The 18,076-nt window shown below is 34.5% G+C and overlaps 1 protein-coding gene across 3 annotated transcripts in view; it reads left to right on the top strand.

Moving 5' to 3' along the window:
• The first annotated feature begins 5,501 nt into the window (after nucleotides 1-5,501).
• The window catches only part of LOC115445822, a 32,091-nt gene continuing 19,516 nt past the window's right edge, over nucleotides 5,502-18,076 (top strand). The window contains exon 1 of one of the 3 annotated variants that reach the window (XM_037441569.1): nucleotides 5,502-5,570. In XM_037441569.1, coding sequence (XP_037297466.1) covers nucleotides 5,569-5,570 — 2 coding nt within the window. In that variant the 5' untranslated portion in view covers nucleotides 5,502-5,568. Of the gene's footprint in view, nucleotides 5,571-7,062; nucleotides 7,131-11,691; nucleotides 12,037-18,076 lie in introns of those variants that run through there. The other 2 variants (XM_037441567.1, XM_037441568.1) reach the window with 2 other exon arrangements.

Here is an 18,076-nt window from a genome sequence, read left to right as displayed (position 1 = left end):
TGCGCGAAGGCTGGGGTCGAGGAAACTATCTGATTTTCATAGTGTGTTTCATACAATGTGTTTCATTGCAGATTCCCCACAGATGATGCTATGAGGCAAAAACGTATCGTTGCCATATCCCAATTGGCATTGGAAAAAACAGCACCGTGTTTGCTCTAAGCATTTTGACAAAGTTTTATTAACATTGAAATAAGTTATCAAACATATGTGACATGAATAATACCGCTGTGTTTTAATTTTACTGTCTCATTTTTGTAGCTTCTGTCAAATCCCACCTCTTGGGTATCTTTTAATGCCTAAGAAAGTCAGAAAAGAACAGAAGGCGTACTGGCTTTCTCCTAGACGAAATTCCGGCCGATTTCTTGTTTGTTACTTAGAGCGGTTTCCATTCCTTCCGAAATTTCTAACAATTTCTTAATTTAATAATCTAAATGCTAAACCTTTTTTGTGTTTAGTAAATGACGTTTCGGAAGGCATGGAAACTGCTGTAAATAGCAAATGAAAATTGGACAAAATTTAGCTCGAAGAACGCCGGTAGTTCTATAGTTTATTGTAATTTAACAGCTTTTACCGAGTGCTTTTATATACCCAGACTTTTTTTGGTACTTGAATACCAAATCAGGGTTTTGATATCTTTTTTTTAACCTTTATCTAAAATAGCAATTTGCAACGGTTTGTAGTTGACTGACCGAAAACTGTTTATTTAAGCAGGTCTGTGAATTTACCATAGCCGATAGACAAAGCATCTATCTATATCGATAAGATGTCAGAAGGGATCGCAACACAATTAAATTTCTTGCTGTCAAAGACAGAGTACACTCAAATGTCATAGTGTTACTTCTATGCTTGTCATTGTTCTGAGGATTTACTCCTTAAGGAGAAGGCAAAGGCTCTAAGCCATACAGCCTAGGTCAACCATAGACCAATAAACTAGAATGTCAACCAAATACCAAAGCCAAAGTATGGAGGGTGGGAGAATCTAATCTGTGTATGAAAAAGTGTCTACCGAAAAGCGTCATTGTTTAACGCCACGATAGTAAGTGGTTCAATTTTAAAAATTGTGCCGAAAATTATTAGAGAAGGATATTGAGTTAAACAAGAAAAAGCTACAACTTTGTTATTATTGACATACACACACATACACAAACTCATGCCTTTTATCCCCGAAATGGTAGACAAAGGTAATAGGGTACCCGACTCATTTTTGTTCTTTACTATTATCAAATATTTATATAATATAAATTATAACACAGAAGGAATTATTGAAATCCGGTAAAAAATCAACAAGTTATAAGTCTTCGAATTTCGGTAGGAAGGGTAATTAACAAGAAACAGAAAAGAGACGAAATACCCACATGTGACGTCAATGGGAATTACGACGCGTGCAAAAGAAAGAGATGAAGCGATATCCCCACATCGCGCCCACTTTTGCACATTACAATATTTTAAATATTAATTACTCGCTCATTTTTTAACTAATATTTATGCAGTTTTCGCAGGAGTGCTTCTTTTTCGTATGATTAACCATTACATATAGAATAATGTACAAAATCAAGCATAGGCCGGTCCCCTATTGGTGCACCCAGTTTCCGCTGTGTATCCGTCCCGTGATGTGATAGGGGCGCTCCTATCGTCATATTGGACACAAATTCTAGACTCTGAACTAATACTGAGTAGAAAATCCAACACCACTATGCTCGAACCGGAAATCGAACCCCAAGACCTCAACATTGCAATCCTACCGTATTACAACTATGCCACAGAGGCAGTGATTGTTATAATTTGCCAGGCCAATGTTATAATTCAGGTTTAATACATTGCAGATGAATCTCGATATATGAACTACATGAACTACACTAGTCACTAGATTTATACATAATGATTAAATCAGCAAATTTTATTCCGTTTACAACTACTAATTATATGATGTCTTCTTGCTACTCTAGCGCTACTGTAGTAGGTTTTTGAGTTGTAATTTGCATAGAAAATTATTCAACTTTTACCACATTTAAGTTGTCTCTATTTGCCACCAGTTTGCCACCTCAGTAGGTGTCAACTGTCAACCATGTGTCAACTACTGTGTTATCAATTCCTAAAAACCAGTATCTACATATTGATCCCACAGGGAATGAGTTATGTGTCGAGGAGGTGGGGAGCGAGTTTCAGGTATTCGCTAAGTAGCTCTCTACAACCTCTCTCCCTCCCCCACTAGTAAAATGGTGCAAGTTGAGGTGAACAAATGGGGAAAGTTGGATAGTTCAGAGGGAATTCGGGGGAGGGGAGGGTTGGGAAAGGATACGATTCGTCTTTTAGTAAGGGCGGAAAGAAGAAGGAAGGGAAATGTTCGCGAACCCTGATGGACCTCAATGTGTTCTTACAACCAAGAGGTATACCCACCCAATGTGTTCCCAGAGCAACGACAAATGTCCCCAGTGCATGGGCGTGCATTCGGTGTGGAGACCTAGCGCACAAGAATTGCCCGGGGCTGAAATCATAACAGCAGATTATATAATAATGATGTTTTATTTAAAAGTGCTGATAAATTATTCTCTAATATGTGTCAGCATTTTTTTAGGTTGTGCCTTAATAGACATAATATAATTATGTAACGGTATACATAACGTTCCGCATAATCTATACTATTATATAAAGCTGAAGAGTTTGTTTGTTTGTTTGTTTGTTTGAACGTGCTAATCTCAGGAAGTACCGGTCCAAACTGAAAAATTCTTTTTGCGTTGGATAGCCCTTTGTTCGTGGAGTGCTATAGGCTATATATCATCACGCTATACCCAGAAGAAGCGGAGCAGTAATGGCTAATCTCAGGAACTACCGGTTTAAATTGAAAAAATATTTTTGTGTTGGATAGCCCTTTGGTCGTGGAGTGCTATGGGCTATATATCATCACGCTATACCCAATGGGAGCGGAGCAGTAATGGCTAATCTCAGGAACTACCGGTTTAAATTGAAAAAATATTTTTGTGTTGGATAGCCCTTTGGTCGTGGAGTGCTATGGGCTATATATCATCACGCTATACCCAATGGGAGCGGAGCAGTAATAGCTAATCTCAGGAACTACCAGTTCAAATTGAAAAATTCTTTTTGTGTTGGATAGCCCTTTGGTCATGGAGTGCTATAGGCTATATATCATCACGCTATACCCAATGGGAGCGGAGCAGTGGTAGCTAATCTCAGGAACTACCGGTTTGAACTGAAAAATTATTTTTGTGTTGAATAGCCCTTTATTTGTGGAGTGCTATAGGCTATATATCATCACGTTATGACTAAAAGGAGCGGAGCAGTAATGGCTAATCTCAGGAACAACCGGTTTGAACTGAAAAAATATTTTTGTGTTGGATAGACCTTTGTTCCTGGAGTGCTATATGCTATATATCATCACGCTATGGCCAATAGGAGCGGAGCAGTAATGAAACATGTTGCAAAAACGGAGAAAAAATATTAGTTTTGAGAGCTTCCGTTGCGTGCGCTGCGTAAACGGTTAAAGTTATGCAACAATGATGTATGACGGGATTGTTCCTCTTAAAAAGTTCTAAAAGATATATTATAAAACAAAGTCCCCCGCTGCATCTGTCTGCCTGAACGTGTTAAACTCAAAAACTACCCAACGTATTAAGATGAAATTTGGTATGGAGACAGTATGAGACCCTAGGAAGAACATAGGCTCCCGGGAAAACTTTTGCCTGAAAAACTTTATACGCGGGCGGAGCCGCGGGCAAAAGCTAGTTATAAATAAAAGCAATTTTCAATAAAATTCTCCTTATCCTGACATACGTTTTTCCATAACGTGATCACTATTTTTTTTTTTATTTCTGTATTATACTTTCACCTGATGAATTTTTCAAGAAGGCGTTGGTCCCCTATTCATTTGTGTCGGTGGTTTTAAATATATCCATATCAGATATGTTTTTTTTAATTTCCACTTTTTCTGTAAACCTCATAAGACATGCCTACTTACTAGACTCTAGAGTAATAAGCTAAAACTTTGTATAAATCCAGATAAAAGCGGGCGAAGCTGCAAGCAAAAACTAAGAGACAATAACCTGAAATTAATTATCATAATGAAATTTATAACGTATTTTTAACCGACTTCAAAAAATGGAGGAGTTTCTCAATTCGACTGTATTTTTTTTGTTTGTTACTTCAGAACTTTTGACGGGGTGAACCGATTTTGATATATCTTTTTTTAAATTAAACTATTTTACGAATTTTATCGCGGTTTTAATATTTTACTTTTTTCTCGACGTTTCGAAGACTTTGCAGCCTTCATGGTCACGGGGGAGACTGAGGTGTTGTTCATCCGCCAAGTCAGAGTTACAATATCTACCTACATTTTATAAATATACAACTTTTAAATATTTTTAGCTGTTCTGGGTCCGATCTACGCAGAATGAGCTCACAGTGTCTTGAAGTCTGGCAGCCGGTCTTTTGGGTTTCGATTTAATTAAATGTAGAATTGGATCCCAGGCTTGTGCAAGCTTCCAACCATCTTCCCTACTGAAATTAAGATGTTTTTTTAATTTCAATAGCCTCGCGAATCATCCTAGGGAGAAATCGGTGTTCTTTGGCAAAGATTTGTGGCTTGTCTAGTCACAGATAATGGTTGGAGCCTCCTGTGTTCAGCGACTGCAGACTTCGTAGAGCGTCGGTGTTTCTTCGTCGGTCTTCGTAGAACGTAAGCTATATGTTCGTTTACGCGGGTCCCTATATTTCGTTTTGTTTGGCCTATATAAGAGAGGCCACAGTTGCAATCTATCTTGTATACTCCCGGTTCTTGCAGAAGTATATGGCACTTGACAGGTGGTAAAAATTGACTAATTTTCTTAGGCGGCTTAAAATAAATTTTAATGGAAGCACGCTTCAGGATGTAGCCAATCTTGTCGGTGATTCCTCTTACATATGCGTATGCGTCCATATGGTAATACAACCGGTACACGTTCAACTGTGGCTGGTTTCACTCGGTTTCTGTGACGGCCGCGTGGAATTTGGAGCTTGTTGTCTCGCAGTACTTGCTTGACATGTTGTAGCTCAGCAGCCAGGTGTTTCTCGTCACAGATTCCTTATGCTCTCTGTAATAAAGATTTACCCACGGTAGCTAACTGTTTTGGATTGGATCTTTTTTTTTTATTTGAAAGCCGGTGTTTCCCATGTAAATGTCATTGTTGTTGGAATCTTGACTTCGAAGATACATCAGAAAACTCTTAAAATGATGTCGTCAACTATAATGTACTCAAGGTATAAGTACTGATTTTTACTTACACAAAAAGCATAAAATAAAAACATTATGACAAAAAATTATATCGCCTTCAAAAACCACAAAAAAAACAAAAAAAAAATTAACATTACCTATAATTATTCTCGCGTAAGGTCGCGAAATTCCTTTTTTGTCGAGAGTACCGCGTACAGAATATATCTTGAATGAGTGAGTGAGTGGTTTATTGTAGTACCTACATTCCCCGACTATAAAGTTACATAATATGGCCGATAGTACAAACGCGCGCCATTTAAGGAGAACTTTTGATGTTGTGCTTAACTAGATGTCTAAACATATAAATGTGAGTTGGTTTCTGTTTTACTTTAAATTTATACATGTGAGTTGGTGTATGTTCTATTCATTGGTGAATATGTAAAATGTTGTCTTCCCTTTTCCGGATAAGTAAGTATAACAATTTTATACACAACGGAATACAGAATACTAGAGTACACAGAATACAACAGTAACATTCTAATTTGTTTGTCCTACGGTGAATGATCATTTACTTTCCTTAATTAACCTGTAGGCTGTACTTATACAGAATTTACTGTGTAAACTAGGTAGGTATCTACCCGCTGTGAGCGTCTCAATGCCTTTAAATGCTAAGATGTTTTTATTACCTGCGTTATTGTAAGACGTCATTGTCCAAATGGAGAAATTACATATAACCAATTTGAAGGATGTTGATACATTTACATTTGAGACGTCTTAACGTTCCTGATTGATAGCAAAGGCGTGCATATTTTAACTTAGTGTAAATCTTAACTGCATGCCCAATAGGGCTTATAACTTGTAACCTACCTTAACGTATAGGTCGCCGTGTGTCCTCGTCTGGAGAGATTCCGTGTGGAAGAGAACTTATAAGCACACTTACTGCGTGCTCTAAGCGATTACACTTACAACCTTACCGGTAGCATATGAGGATAATGACCTATGACCATAATATAGCATTATTTTGTTAGAAGTTTGTAGCAAATGCGAATACGTTACTAACATCTCTAAATGTTTACAAATAATTATTTTAAAAATAATTATATATATTACAAGTTCAAAATATGTATTATGTAAATTGGTTAATTCAAACTTCGAGCTACAGGTTTCGCATTTTCGCTTTATTTGAATGACGCGACTCACTACGGTAGATTGTGAGCGCGTCACTTTTGATCAAAGATACAAAATAAAAATAATACACTGATGATTTTCTTTAAACTGTTAAGTAATTTTAAATGTATATTATATAAATTTGTATACATTGAAATTTATTAAAAATATTGCAATCGATAAGCGTGCATTTCGGGCGAGATTAGAGTATTTATTAGCTCTACTCTAATCTCTCAAAACCGAACTGAGCTTTAGCTAGGGACCCCGATCGATCGCGGGGCCCTGGGCACTTGCCGTTGTACCCAGTGGGAAAGAGGGATCTACCGGTAGGAGGCGACCAGCAATCGCCTGGTACTTCCCTCGTAGAGTGAGGGCGGGCCCGATTTAATTGTGCTTTAACATTAATAACCTAAACCTGACATGATGCCGAAACAGATCTATAGCAATTGCGGATTAGTTTATGCTCTTGCTTAATGTACTAAAACAAAGTCTGGATGAACTAATAGAAAGCAATGCTCTAACATACATTAACGAGACTGAACTTGTCGTAATTTACTATTCCAACCTTGACAAGATAATTATCGAGTATCAGTTCTATAAGTCCTGATAGCCTGCTCACCGGCGTTTGCGACAGCAATGTCATAGACTCATTTATAATTAACAGGAGCGGTCTCTCCGGCGGGAACCGATAAGGTACTTGCCCCCATCTAGGAAAGTTGTTTTGGATGACCGCAGTCCGCATAACACAGAACATTACAAGGTACTTATGTCACGATGCTGTTATCTTTCGTTTCTTTCCTACATATGATAATACGACTTATCCTTACTCATAAATGCGAAGCAGATTTAACCATAATTGGTTTCGTTCTCACATCAAGAGATAAAGATGGAGACTTAAACACAAATTAATAATGCTAAACACAAAATAAATCATGCCTATTTTTTATTAGGTGCGTCATAATCGCACGTGTTATGTTACCTTTTCGCCACTAAAACTCCAAACGGGCGAAAACACCTATATACAAACTAACGTCCATAAAAACTATTTGTTCAAAATCTGAACTAAAATGGCAACCTCGCGCCAATTTATTCACTTGAACAACAAATAATTTTACTTATTTGACTAATGTGTTTTTATTCACATGCAAGTTTACACTTAAACTCGAGTTCTTATATTATGAGCGCCACACCGTACATAACCACACGCTTTAAATGTTAAATTCATACTAGTCAGGTGTATGGATTGCAGTACAGTTGAATCGCACACAATGAGTGTACGGAACGCCAGATCTATACGTGGTACATATAGGTATGTATCGATGATATATACATATTAGTACTTACCAATTTTGGAGTCAAGGCCTAATAAAAATTGCTATTTTAAAAGCTAGATCAATAAGGATCGTTGGGGTAAGATCGTAGGAGGTGTAACATCGTATAAATAATATAACTCGCAATTGTGTTATAATGTTTGTTTTTGGACAACACTACCTGCGACCCCATTTTCTTCCTTACCTTGCACTAGATCACATGAATGATTCCGTCAAGTAAATAATGTTTACGGTGCTAACAAACAAAATATCGTTTGTATCGTGGGTATTTCGTTGTTCCCTGGCAGATCCAGATTAACACCATGCAAGAATATGCCTAATTTTAGTTTAGTATTTACTGTTTTCAATTAATTTTGTTGTCATATAGTATCATAAAGGAAATAAATCTTGTGACTTATTTATTCAAATTTGTCGAAACACCTATATTCCCTGAGATCCAATCTTTACGCATACAATTATTTGTCGTTAAAGAACGGATAAAAATCGTTTGATCTAGCACTTGTAAAATATTGCAAGTTTGTGTCAAAATTTACACACGAAAACGTCTGAACTCAATAATTATGTAATTTTTTTTAGCTCAGGTGAATGATCAATTTTGTTTATTTGTTATTTATTTACACGTGTATGTACTATTTCTTCGAATATTTTTAAAAATATCTACAATGTCAATCATGAGGGGTAAGATAGTAAGCCTAGAACTATTAAAAATCAAATTTCGCTTCTAAAAATATCTCACGATATTGTTAAAAGATTTTTAAACGTTTATGAATGACTATCTAGATCAGAATATGTTCTTTTATGGATTTTAGAATCCCTGTATCATAGACGATTTTAGATAGTAGTCCGAACTAAGGTCAGTCGAGGAAAGTGCGCCATAAAATTTTCATAGCTGGATTCAATGCAAAATCATTTCTTTTTGTGCTGAATTAAGAATGTAATTTTATTAATTTAAGAATATTTGGTATTTTGTGATAACGACCTATAGCCATTCAAGGAAATCAGATAATAAATTAGTCATATTTTGCTCAAAGTAAAAAAAAATGGTAGTAAGCGCACTTGCCTCCGGAAATGGGGCAAGTGCACCTGTGTAAAAAAAACGCCAATATGAAACATTATAAAGAAAACACTCATTTTAGTCCATAGAAAAATAAGTTTTACTCGCATTGCTCTTGGATAATTTTAATCACTCAACATTATAACAAACTATGGCTGTCAAATCAAATTCGGGGCAAGTGCGCCATATATTTGTAAACCAGGGCTTCAAAACATTTTACACATTATTTTTCTATATTTAGGTATTAATATTAGAGTTTTATATGCGGATATGTTGTATTTAAATAATGGTAGCTTAAATACGTATTCCATTTTATTTCTAAAAACTAAAAAAAACATACAAAAATGTAGGAATTAACAATTTTGAATGCGTTATAACTCAATTACTTTGAATATGGCCTTATGACATTTGATATGTTTTAGCTGCATTATACCCAAATAACGTGCCTGATCGAACAGTTGCAACCTCTTCACGTAAAGTTGTTCTAGACGAAGGTATTTCAGTTTTTCTTTGTAAAACGAACCATCTAAAACAAACAAATATACGACGAATTAACTAATACGCCTTTTTATTTAAGTCGGCTTAAAACAAAATACCTTGAGTACAAAAAAATATGCTAAGTATAACATTTAAATAATAATAATTCATATAAGTAAAACATATTCTCAAAAAAGGTTGGTAATATATGGTTCAGGGGCAAGTGCGCCATACGACTAGCAACTGTGGCGCACTTGCCCTACTCGACAATTTTGAGGTACATTTTTTCGCATTGCTAAAAATCCTTTATTTTAGTATATATAAATAAAATTCGCACAGGAAGTTAAAATAAAAGGTTTAAACTTTGTACTCACCTTACTGATTTACAGAAATATGTTAAATATCTTGAAATTTTTGATGTTATCTTTCACGGGGCCATCTCTGTTTACAGGTCTAAATGACAATTAAAATAAAATGGCGAATAAATCGTATTAAAATAAACAGAGCCATTTATGTTATTTTAGTGGAACTGTATTTCAGTTAGTAGCATAGATATAAGATTGCGGTAATAGGGGACCGGACAAATTTTCAGAAGGTGTTTTAAATTAATCATTGTGGATATAAATAGCCAAGAAAAATAGTATTTTGCACAAATAAAGCTTAAAAAGTACATAATACCATGCCTAAATGTTAAATAGCTATAATTCCCGCGCAAACGCTACATTATGTCATTTCGTCTCGTGTGACGTCATACGTGGATAAAGCAACTTGACAAGTCTTGTCATTTGAACAATGATTCAATAATGCCAGATTAGGGTTATTTACCCTAGATTTAGGGGTAAAACTGAATCAGCAGGGTATTTTTATTTATGGTAATTTTGGGGTAATTCTACGAGTTAAGGTATTAAAGCTATTGTTTCACGGTATTGTAATAAATATTGAGCTTAGAGAAAGATGTTTCCTACAAAAATTGTAGGCCATGAAACAATTATAATTTTTTATTCGATTTTCGTGTACAGCTAGTTGTTCCTAATAAAATGAGATAATTAAATTAATAATTATTGAAGTGGAAGTGAAGAAAGAAGTGGCGTCTGCATAGATAAGGATATAGAAAAAAAGTACCGAATTATTTATGATTGGTTTAGGGGTAAAATTTTAAATTCCAAATAATCCTGGGGTAAAGAGAAATTATGATCTGGCAACACTGCATAGACCGTGTTAATCTCAGGCAATCTCAGGTTACTGTGTAACAACCAGAATTCTATATAAATAAATATTCTATTCCATATCATGTGGCAGCTAAAACATAAATAAATACATCTCATAACCATAACCTCCCTGGGTGTACAAATGATTTAATTCATTGAAATATTCATCGATTTATTTTAAACCGAAATACTATTTTTTATTTACTTACATCAAAGTGATCCTCACAGAACTAAATCGGTGAGTCTGCAGATATTCCGTCGTAGGTTCGTCTTGCTAACTGCAACCACTTTATTCGTATATCTGTTTTTCGTGGTACATCAATAAATAATTTGTTTGGTAAAGATATAGAAGTATTAATACATTCAGGTACGACGCACCAACGATATTTTTTGCGGTCCATTATGATTAACGATTAAACAATCTGTAAACGTTAAGCTGGAAGATAGTAACAACGTCCCGTATAAATTAATATTAATTATTAGAGCAGTTCTGTGTCAAAAAACACATTTAAAGCATTAAAATAACACAACGCGGTATGACATCCAGATGACGTCTGTTTGTTTACATTTTACCCACGTGTGACGTCATGCGCCGTGATTGGTGTTTCATTTGCCGTAAAGAATAGACTAAAAATATTATAATTATTGTATTTTATTTATTGATTTAAAAATACAAATCACAACACTTTTACAAAAACAAATATGAGATAATATTTTTAATATTACAAACTTTACTTTAAACTGAATTTCAGATTTTTTGGTAATACCTGTCCGGTCCCCTATTGTATAACGTCAATAGTTTTAGATTTTTTTAGGGCAGGTGCACTTACCCCGTTGGCGCACTTGCCCCCCTGACCTTATACCTGTGAAGGTCCTATCTTTCTCACACATTTCTAAAAGTATGGTACTTTTTTAAAGCCTTATTTTTACATTAACTGTTATTTTTAAGGAATTGAAAAAATATATACCATTTAGTACATTTAATAACATGTAGCTAATTAATGATGACTGTTTAACACGTCGAAAAAGCGTCCGATTTAACCCCAACGCACCTTACTTAACCAATATACGAAAATAATGTTTAATTTGCAACTAGTATACCTATAGGTAATGTTAATTATTTTTTGTTTTTTTTTAAGGGAGTACATTGGCGTACGTAGGACATATAAATCTATGAGGCGGTATAATTTTTTGTTAAAAAGTTTTGTTGTAATAATATTTTATGGTGGCAATACCTCGCTGTACGTGTTTCGACTTGTCCGTGCTTGTGATTTTTTTTATACAGCACGCGTTTGCGCAGAGTGCGCACGGGCTAGAAAACTGGCGATCGCCGCTTGTCAGTTTGTTTTGTTGCGTGATAGAGTGCGGTGTTATTTTTGAATGTTGCGAATATACTAACATTATTTATTTAGCGAATTGTGTATAAACATTGTACATTTACGTTACGGTGTTTTACAAAGAACTATATCGTATTTTTTTTAGTTTAGTGTTGTGTACAAAATTAGTTTTAGTGTCTACAAAATATCCATTTTAAATAAAAAAAACTTAGTATTGTTTTAGAATACATGACTTTTTCTCTCAGTGCTTCACGATGTGGTAAGTTTTTTTCCATACATAATATCAAATATTATATTAATGTACATATTTGAAAATAAAATTTTGACAAGTCATGACGGGTTACTTCAGAAATATTCCGAGAAAACATAACAACTTCTAAATCTTTTTTAGACTACAAAAAGTAACAGCAAAGTATTGTTGGATATTCAATATAGCGAAGTAGGTGTATATACCCTCAAGTTTATTATAAATTTTGAATAAAACTATGCTTAAAATTCATAATATCGCCCAAGTAAAAATGACTCATTAACTATCTCATACCTACAGAGTACAGTATAAGTGTTATATCGATTGCATTAGAGGACTCTGAGATCAGTGCACTAATATATTACTTTATCATTTAGGTATAAAGTATCATGTTAGTAATTCCTTGCTGGTTTTTGTGTTGCACCTTATCTCTTTTACACACTCATCTTTCATATCAGGCATACATTCCACTGATCCTGGGAGCCTCAAATGATAATTTTATTTTAGATAATTTTTCTGTGATTTTATATTGTAAACATTTATTATTTAAAAAATTATACACTTACTAAAAAAGTTACTTATAATCATATAGACATTTCTTGAATTGTGTCAGGGATGCCTTAAACATAAAAGTAAGCTTTTGGTTTAAAACAGAAATAGTATTAATATTATTATTTAAAAAAGGAAATTAACAAAGCAAAATTTAAATATTTGTTTACTTAATAAAATTTAAAAAGATACAGTAATACTTAATATTAGAACAGCATATTGGTTTATGGAATAGATCAATACCCAAGCATGTGGGTCACCTGTTGAAGTGATCACTACCCATAAACCTTAATTCATAAACATTCCAAATTTTAGAAGAAGCATAAATGTGCTACTAGCCTTATTGGAAAAGTAACAAATATGGATTAGGAGGAGGGGGGGTGGGGAGTTGTGTCTACAGATTTACTTAGGTATTGTGAAAATAAACCTATGGATTTTGAGTAGGTACTCAAAATCCATAGGTTAGGGTAGGTACTCAAAAAGCCATAATGCATAGGTATGCATTATGGCTTTTTATGGTTCCAAAGTCAATGGGTGCCAACCTTTATAAGCTCTAATGATATAAACCATATTTATAAGTTTCCCTACTACACATTCCAGTGGCAGCATATGTGATCTCTGGACTGGGACTTGAATTCCCAGGTTGGACGTTGTTCAATAATTTGCCTTGAATTTTATCTTCCAAAAAGAGTTGATGTCAGTTAGGTAGTTATCTAGTCCTAAAAACTATGCCAGATCATTGCGAAAACTCGCGTGAGTACCACCACTCACACACACCAACATGATCTTGAAATACGTCATTCAAAGAATACTAACCATAATATTTGAATTAGTCAAAAACCTCCAATACACTAGTTAAAAAAGGTAACGCGGCCTTATGGTCGCGTTACCTTACTACCGTTACCGTAATATTATGATTAGTTTAAGTACAAAATATTATATTACATCATTAATATCTTCATAATAAAACGGGAATAAAAACCTTTATTTGTAGCCTAAGAAAATTCTTTTTATAATAAAATTAAGTAAATGAAACCCCATTCAAATCGGATGAGTATAGGTTATTTCATCCACGATGACGCGCTCCACTAACTTGAGCGGAGGTGTCGCGGAGTAAGGGGAATAATCCAAGCACTTTTCCCGATATTATCCATCATGATGTGCGTGTGCACTCATGCTGCTTCCGCTCACGGTAAAAGATTAAGGAAAGCACTGGGGCGCGTCACGTAGATTAAATAATCAATAGTTTTTGAGAAAATCGCAGACATAATTATAAACATTCCTATATGCATACGGATCGAATAAAGAACCTCCTATTTTAAAATCAATCGAGGGTATCCATAAGAATCGCAAATAGTTAGGTATTATGATGATCGTAACTCGGTGATAGCCGCTTTAAAGTTCTTAATTAAGAAAAGACTTCGGGTGACCAACGCCTCAGTCCGCCCCGTGGCCACGAAGGCTGCAAAGTCTTCGAAACGTCAGCACAAAATTATAACAATATAAAAACGCAATAAACTCCGTAAAATAGTTTGATTTTAATGTCTAACGTTCACGTAAAAGTAAGGAATAAGTTACTTTTTTATTTTCCCCTAACGCTTCTTATATCAACCCTAGAAAATAAAATCGATTCTTTTCTTTTGATGATTTAATTCGCGGTGGTGGTTTTTGTATTCCCTTTAAAACCTGTTGAAATTTTTTCTAAGGCGAACGTAAGGTTGATTGTTTACCCATTCAGATAAAAACATATCCACCAAACTTAAGTCCCAATCTACTACTAGACTCTATAAGTACGAGGCCGTCATCCACATACCTGGTACAAAGAGCACCCTACAGTTAGAGAATAGAAAGAACATCATCGAAGCCAAAATAACTAAGGACATACAACTTAACCTTGTGGAGTCGTCTTTATTGTAAGATGGTTATAGGCTAATATATTTTTAACTTACATTTTAAATTTCACAGTTTCGTAATTGCTAAGAGCGCCATGGTACTGCCATCTAACGAAAAATTCTTTGTTACGTAAAGCTGGAGGTATATTATTGTAATGTATAATGTAATATGCATTATCAACGAACTAGGCAATAAAAAAATTTTTGGACATTGTAAACAGGGAAAATTTATTCCTTTTGAGAGCTTATAAAAATGATAGCATTTTTATAAGCTTTCAAAAGGAATAAATTTTCCCTGTTTCTGTAACATTTTCCATTAATGCACCACTCGTATTGGTAATAGTGTGATATTTTATAGCCTATACCTTTCCCCGATAAATTGGCTCTCCAACACTAAAAGAGTTTTTAAATTCGAACAACTGATTCCTGAGATTAGCGCGTTCAAACAAACTCTTTATATTATAATAGTAGATTACAATATAGCAGTGGCGAAGGGTGAAATTTTCCGAAAGGGAACCCGACACAACATAATATAGGTACTTATCATCAGCCCTGTATTATAATTAGATTTTACATAAATTAGGTAAGGGAAGCCGACAAGAATCGAATTATATGGACTACACCACTTCAAAATAGAGTTCACATTACGCGCTTCCGTAAACAAAGGTCGGATACAGCTTAAAACACAGACCTAATTCATATGAATTTATAATAATAATAAAAACAATATATATTTTTAAAAGCTCTTAAAAACAACCTTTTCAGTCATCTCGCAGTTATTTCGAGCTTTTTAGTTAATTTTTTATAAATGGGTACAGAGATGTACATGTATAAACCTATCTTACGGTTGTCATAACTTGTTAAAATGAAACCAGAACATTTTTAGCTTTCTATGACTTATGGAAAGAATATGTTTAGATTGATTAACGTTATTGAAACAATTAGATTAGGTTTTGATTGATTTTGTTGGATGCACTTATTCACGTAATAATCTTGTATAGTCGACACTTATGTGCTCCATCTATTAAGTACTGACTATAGATAGATAACTATATCAATTATAAATTCGCAACCAGTAAAATTGAATAGCGGGGAAACAATGCTACAAATCGGTATTCAGTACATCTTCCAATAAACCGGACAACTTTTACCTGTGTTACTGAAAGCAGAGGCGCAATTTGTACATCCACGTTTCCTTGAGCGCCGCTACGTAATAGAGTTTTATAGAATATAACTTTAAAAATAGCATCTAATCTTAATTTGGAAAAAGTACGTCATATTACTTTATTTTGAATGTCTTCCATCAAACTGTTGTAGCTAGTCTCTAAAAGGTAGAGTGAAAAAGCGCATTGTTACGTGGATTAATAAGCTTGGTTAAGAACAAACTCGACGACAATCAACAAGAGACGTAACAGGAAGGTTGAATACATAACAATCAATTGTTTGACACCATCTGTTGATACTAAGCTACTGAATGTTAGCTAGTTAGGAGTATGGGAGGTACAAGAAAGGTATGAAGAACAATTATTAAGTAAGCTCTAGCGACCCATCCCGGCTTCGCCTCGGTAGCAGAAGGTTATTTTTTTTTTCTGTCGGTCAAAAACTAGGCTATGTACATACCGTAGTCTCAATCTCCATACCAATTTGCTCGAAATTCTACCCGCGAGGAAAGATTTTCCAGAATAAAAGTCTCGCTATATGTGTGTATATTTTCTAATATAAAAAAAGAGGCTATATCTTTCCCAGGGCCCCAAACTATCTCCATTCTCTATAAAAAATGTCTTGGGGGTTTCAATCGAGGAAAAAAAATCCGTGGTAAAATTTCCGCTTTATATTTTTCCGTGATAATAAATACATCCCCATAGTCCCACCCACACACGTTGATTTTTATGTCTAGGGTCATGAAAATTTTCGTTTGCTGTACTTCACCTATACCTTCTGGCGATGAACTGGTTTTAAGAAGAAGTACTTAATGCAGCTGAGTAGGCAACAGATAGTTTATTTCTTGAATGACTGCAAGTTAATTGCGCCACAAAATGCGCACTTGTATTAGGAACAGAGGCTCATAATTCGAGCAAGCTTTGTAAAATAAAGCACGATGAGTTTTATTGAAAGAATAATATCGTATTACGCTTTAATAATCTTATTTTTAATCATGCATCTGCATACAAAACAATTTGTACCAAAGCCACACTGATTCATTTATAATATATTTTTTGCAATGTTAATTGTGATGTTATTATGTCTCATTAGAAAGCTGGATAAATAAAGAAGTTTTTAATGTGTTTTGCACGTCTAGTCACTATGATTTTTTTCTGAAATAAACAGCAGTTTCTATTAAAATCTTAGTTGAATAAAATACGAAAATTGTAGACATAAGGCTATAATTTCAAACTTATAGTTTATTTTAACTATTAAGGTTATAGCTTAAGGTCCATTTTTCATACATTTTGTTTCACCTTTAATCTGGGTAACTAAACAAGTATTGGCAAGTAAAGAATTTAAATTCACGTCTAGTTACTGATTAGTTCTCGCAGTTGAAAGAAAAACGTAAAAATAATTAATATGCATGGATTTTTCGGTCTTTAAAATTTCGTCATATTACATTTTAAAGGCCGAAATATCCATGTATATTAATTATTTTTACGTTTTTCTTTCAACTGCGAGAACTAATCACTAACTAGACGTGAATTTAAATTCTTTACTTGTCAATACTTGTTTAGTTACCCAGATTAAAGGTGAAACAAAATGTATGAAAATGGACCTTAAGCTATAACCTTAATTTGGTTTTATGGAAATCTTAAATGTTAAATACTAGAAAACAAAAACAAATAATCCATTTAGCAACGTTTGTACTATCGTACATTAATCGGCCCTACCAGATAACAAACATACGCTTTCACTTTATCTTTAAATCTTAAGTTGCTCGAAATATATTATTTTTCAGTAGGGCTTCATGAAACAAAATGCATTGCTTTTGACCCAATCTACAAGCTCTTAACGGGAATACGACATATTACCAATCACCCTGAACATCCATTTACTTGCGCTTTTAATATAAATTGCGTGAAACGGAACGGATTCCGGATTTGTTTCCAGAATGTTCGCCACCACTAACGTGCCAGATCAACTTGAAAAAAAATTAATCATTCATTATCGTTGCCTCACAAAAAATTCAGCATGCAGATGAGTCTACGCAGTGCCCTTCTGCGTCGTTTAGTATGGGACTCTTAAGCGTACTAGTTTCAGATTCTGAATTCAGAAAAGGAAAAAAACAGATGTGATGACGGCTGTAATCTTGCTAACTAGATTGAAGTATATATTATACTGCCACATCACTGGTGGTAGGTCTCTTGTATTATGTGGGAGTCCGCCTGGGTGGGTACCACCATAATGGCTATTTCGGCCGTCAAGCAGCAGTGTTTAATCACTGTTGTGTTCCGGTTTGAAGGGCCAATGCCAAAGATGATAGTAGCCAATAATCAGTGTAGCTACTGGACGTAATTAGACTTAACATCTCATGTCTGAGGATGGCGAGCGCAGTGGAAAACCAAACAATACTTTGTAATTCAAGATCTTGGTTACTTGTCTAAGGGCGGTTGTATCGCTTA

The sequence above is a fragment of the Manduca sexta genome, chromosome 22 (genome assembly GCF_014839805.1).
Source record: "Manduca sexta isolate Smith_Timp_Sample1 chromosome 22, JHU_Msex_v1.0, whole genome shotgun sequence".
In the NCBI taxonomy this organism is placed as follows: Eukaryota; Metazoa; Arthropoda; class Insecta; order Lepidoptera; family Sphingidae; genus Manduca; species Manduca sexta.
The sequence above is the reverse complement of the archived record's forward strand: the minus strand, read 5'-3'. Positions and strand labels throughout refer to the sequence as shown.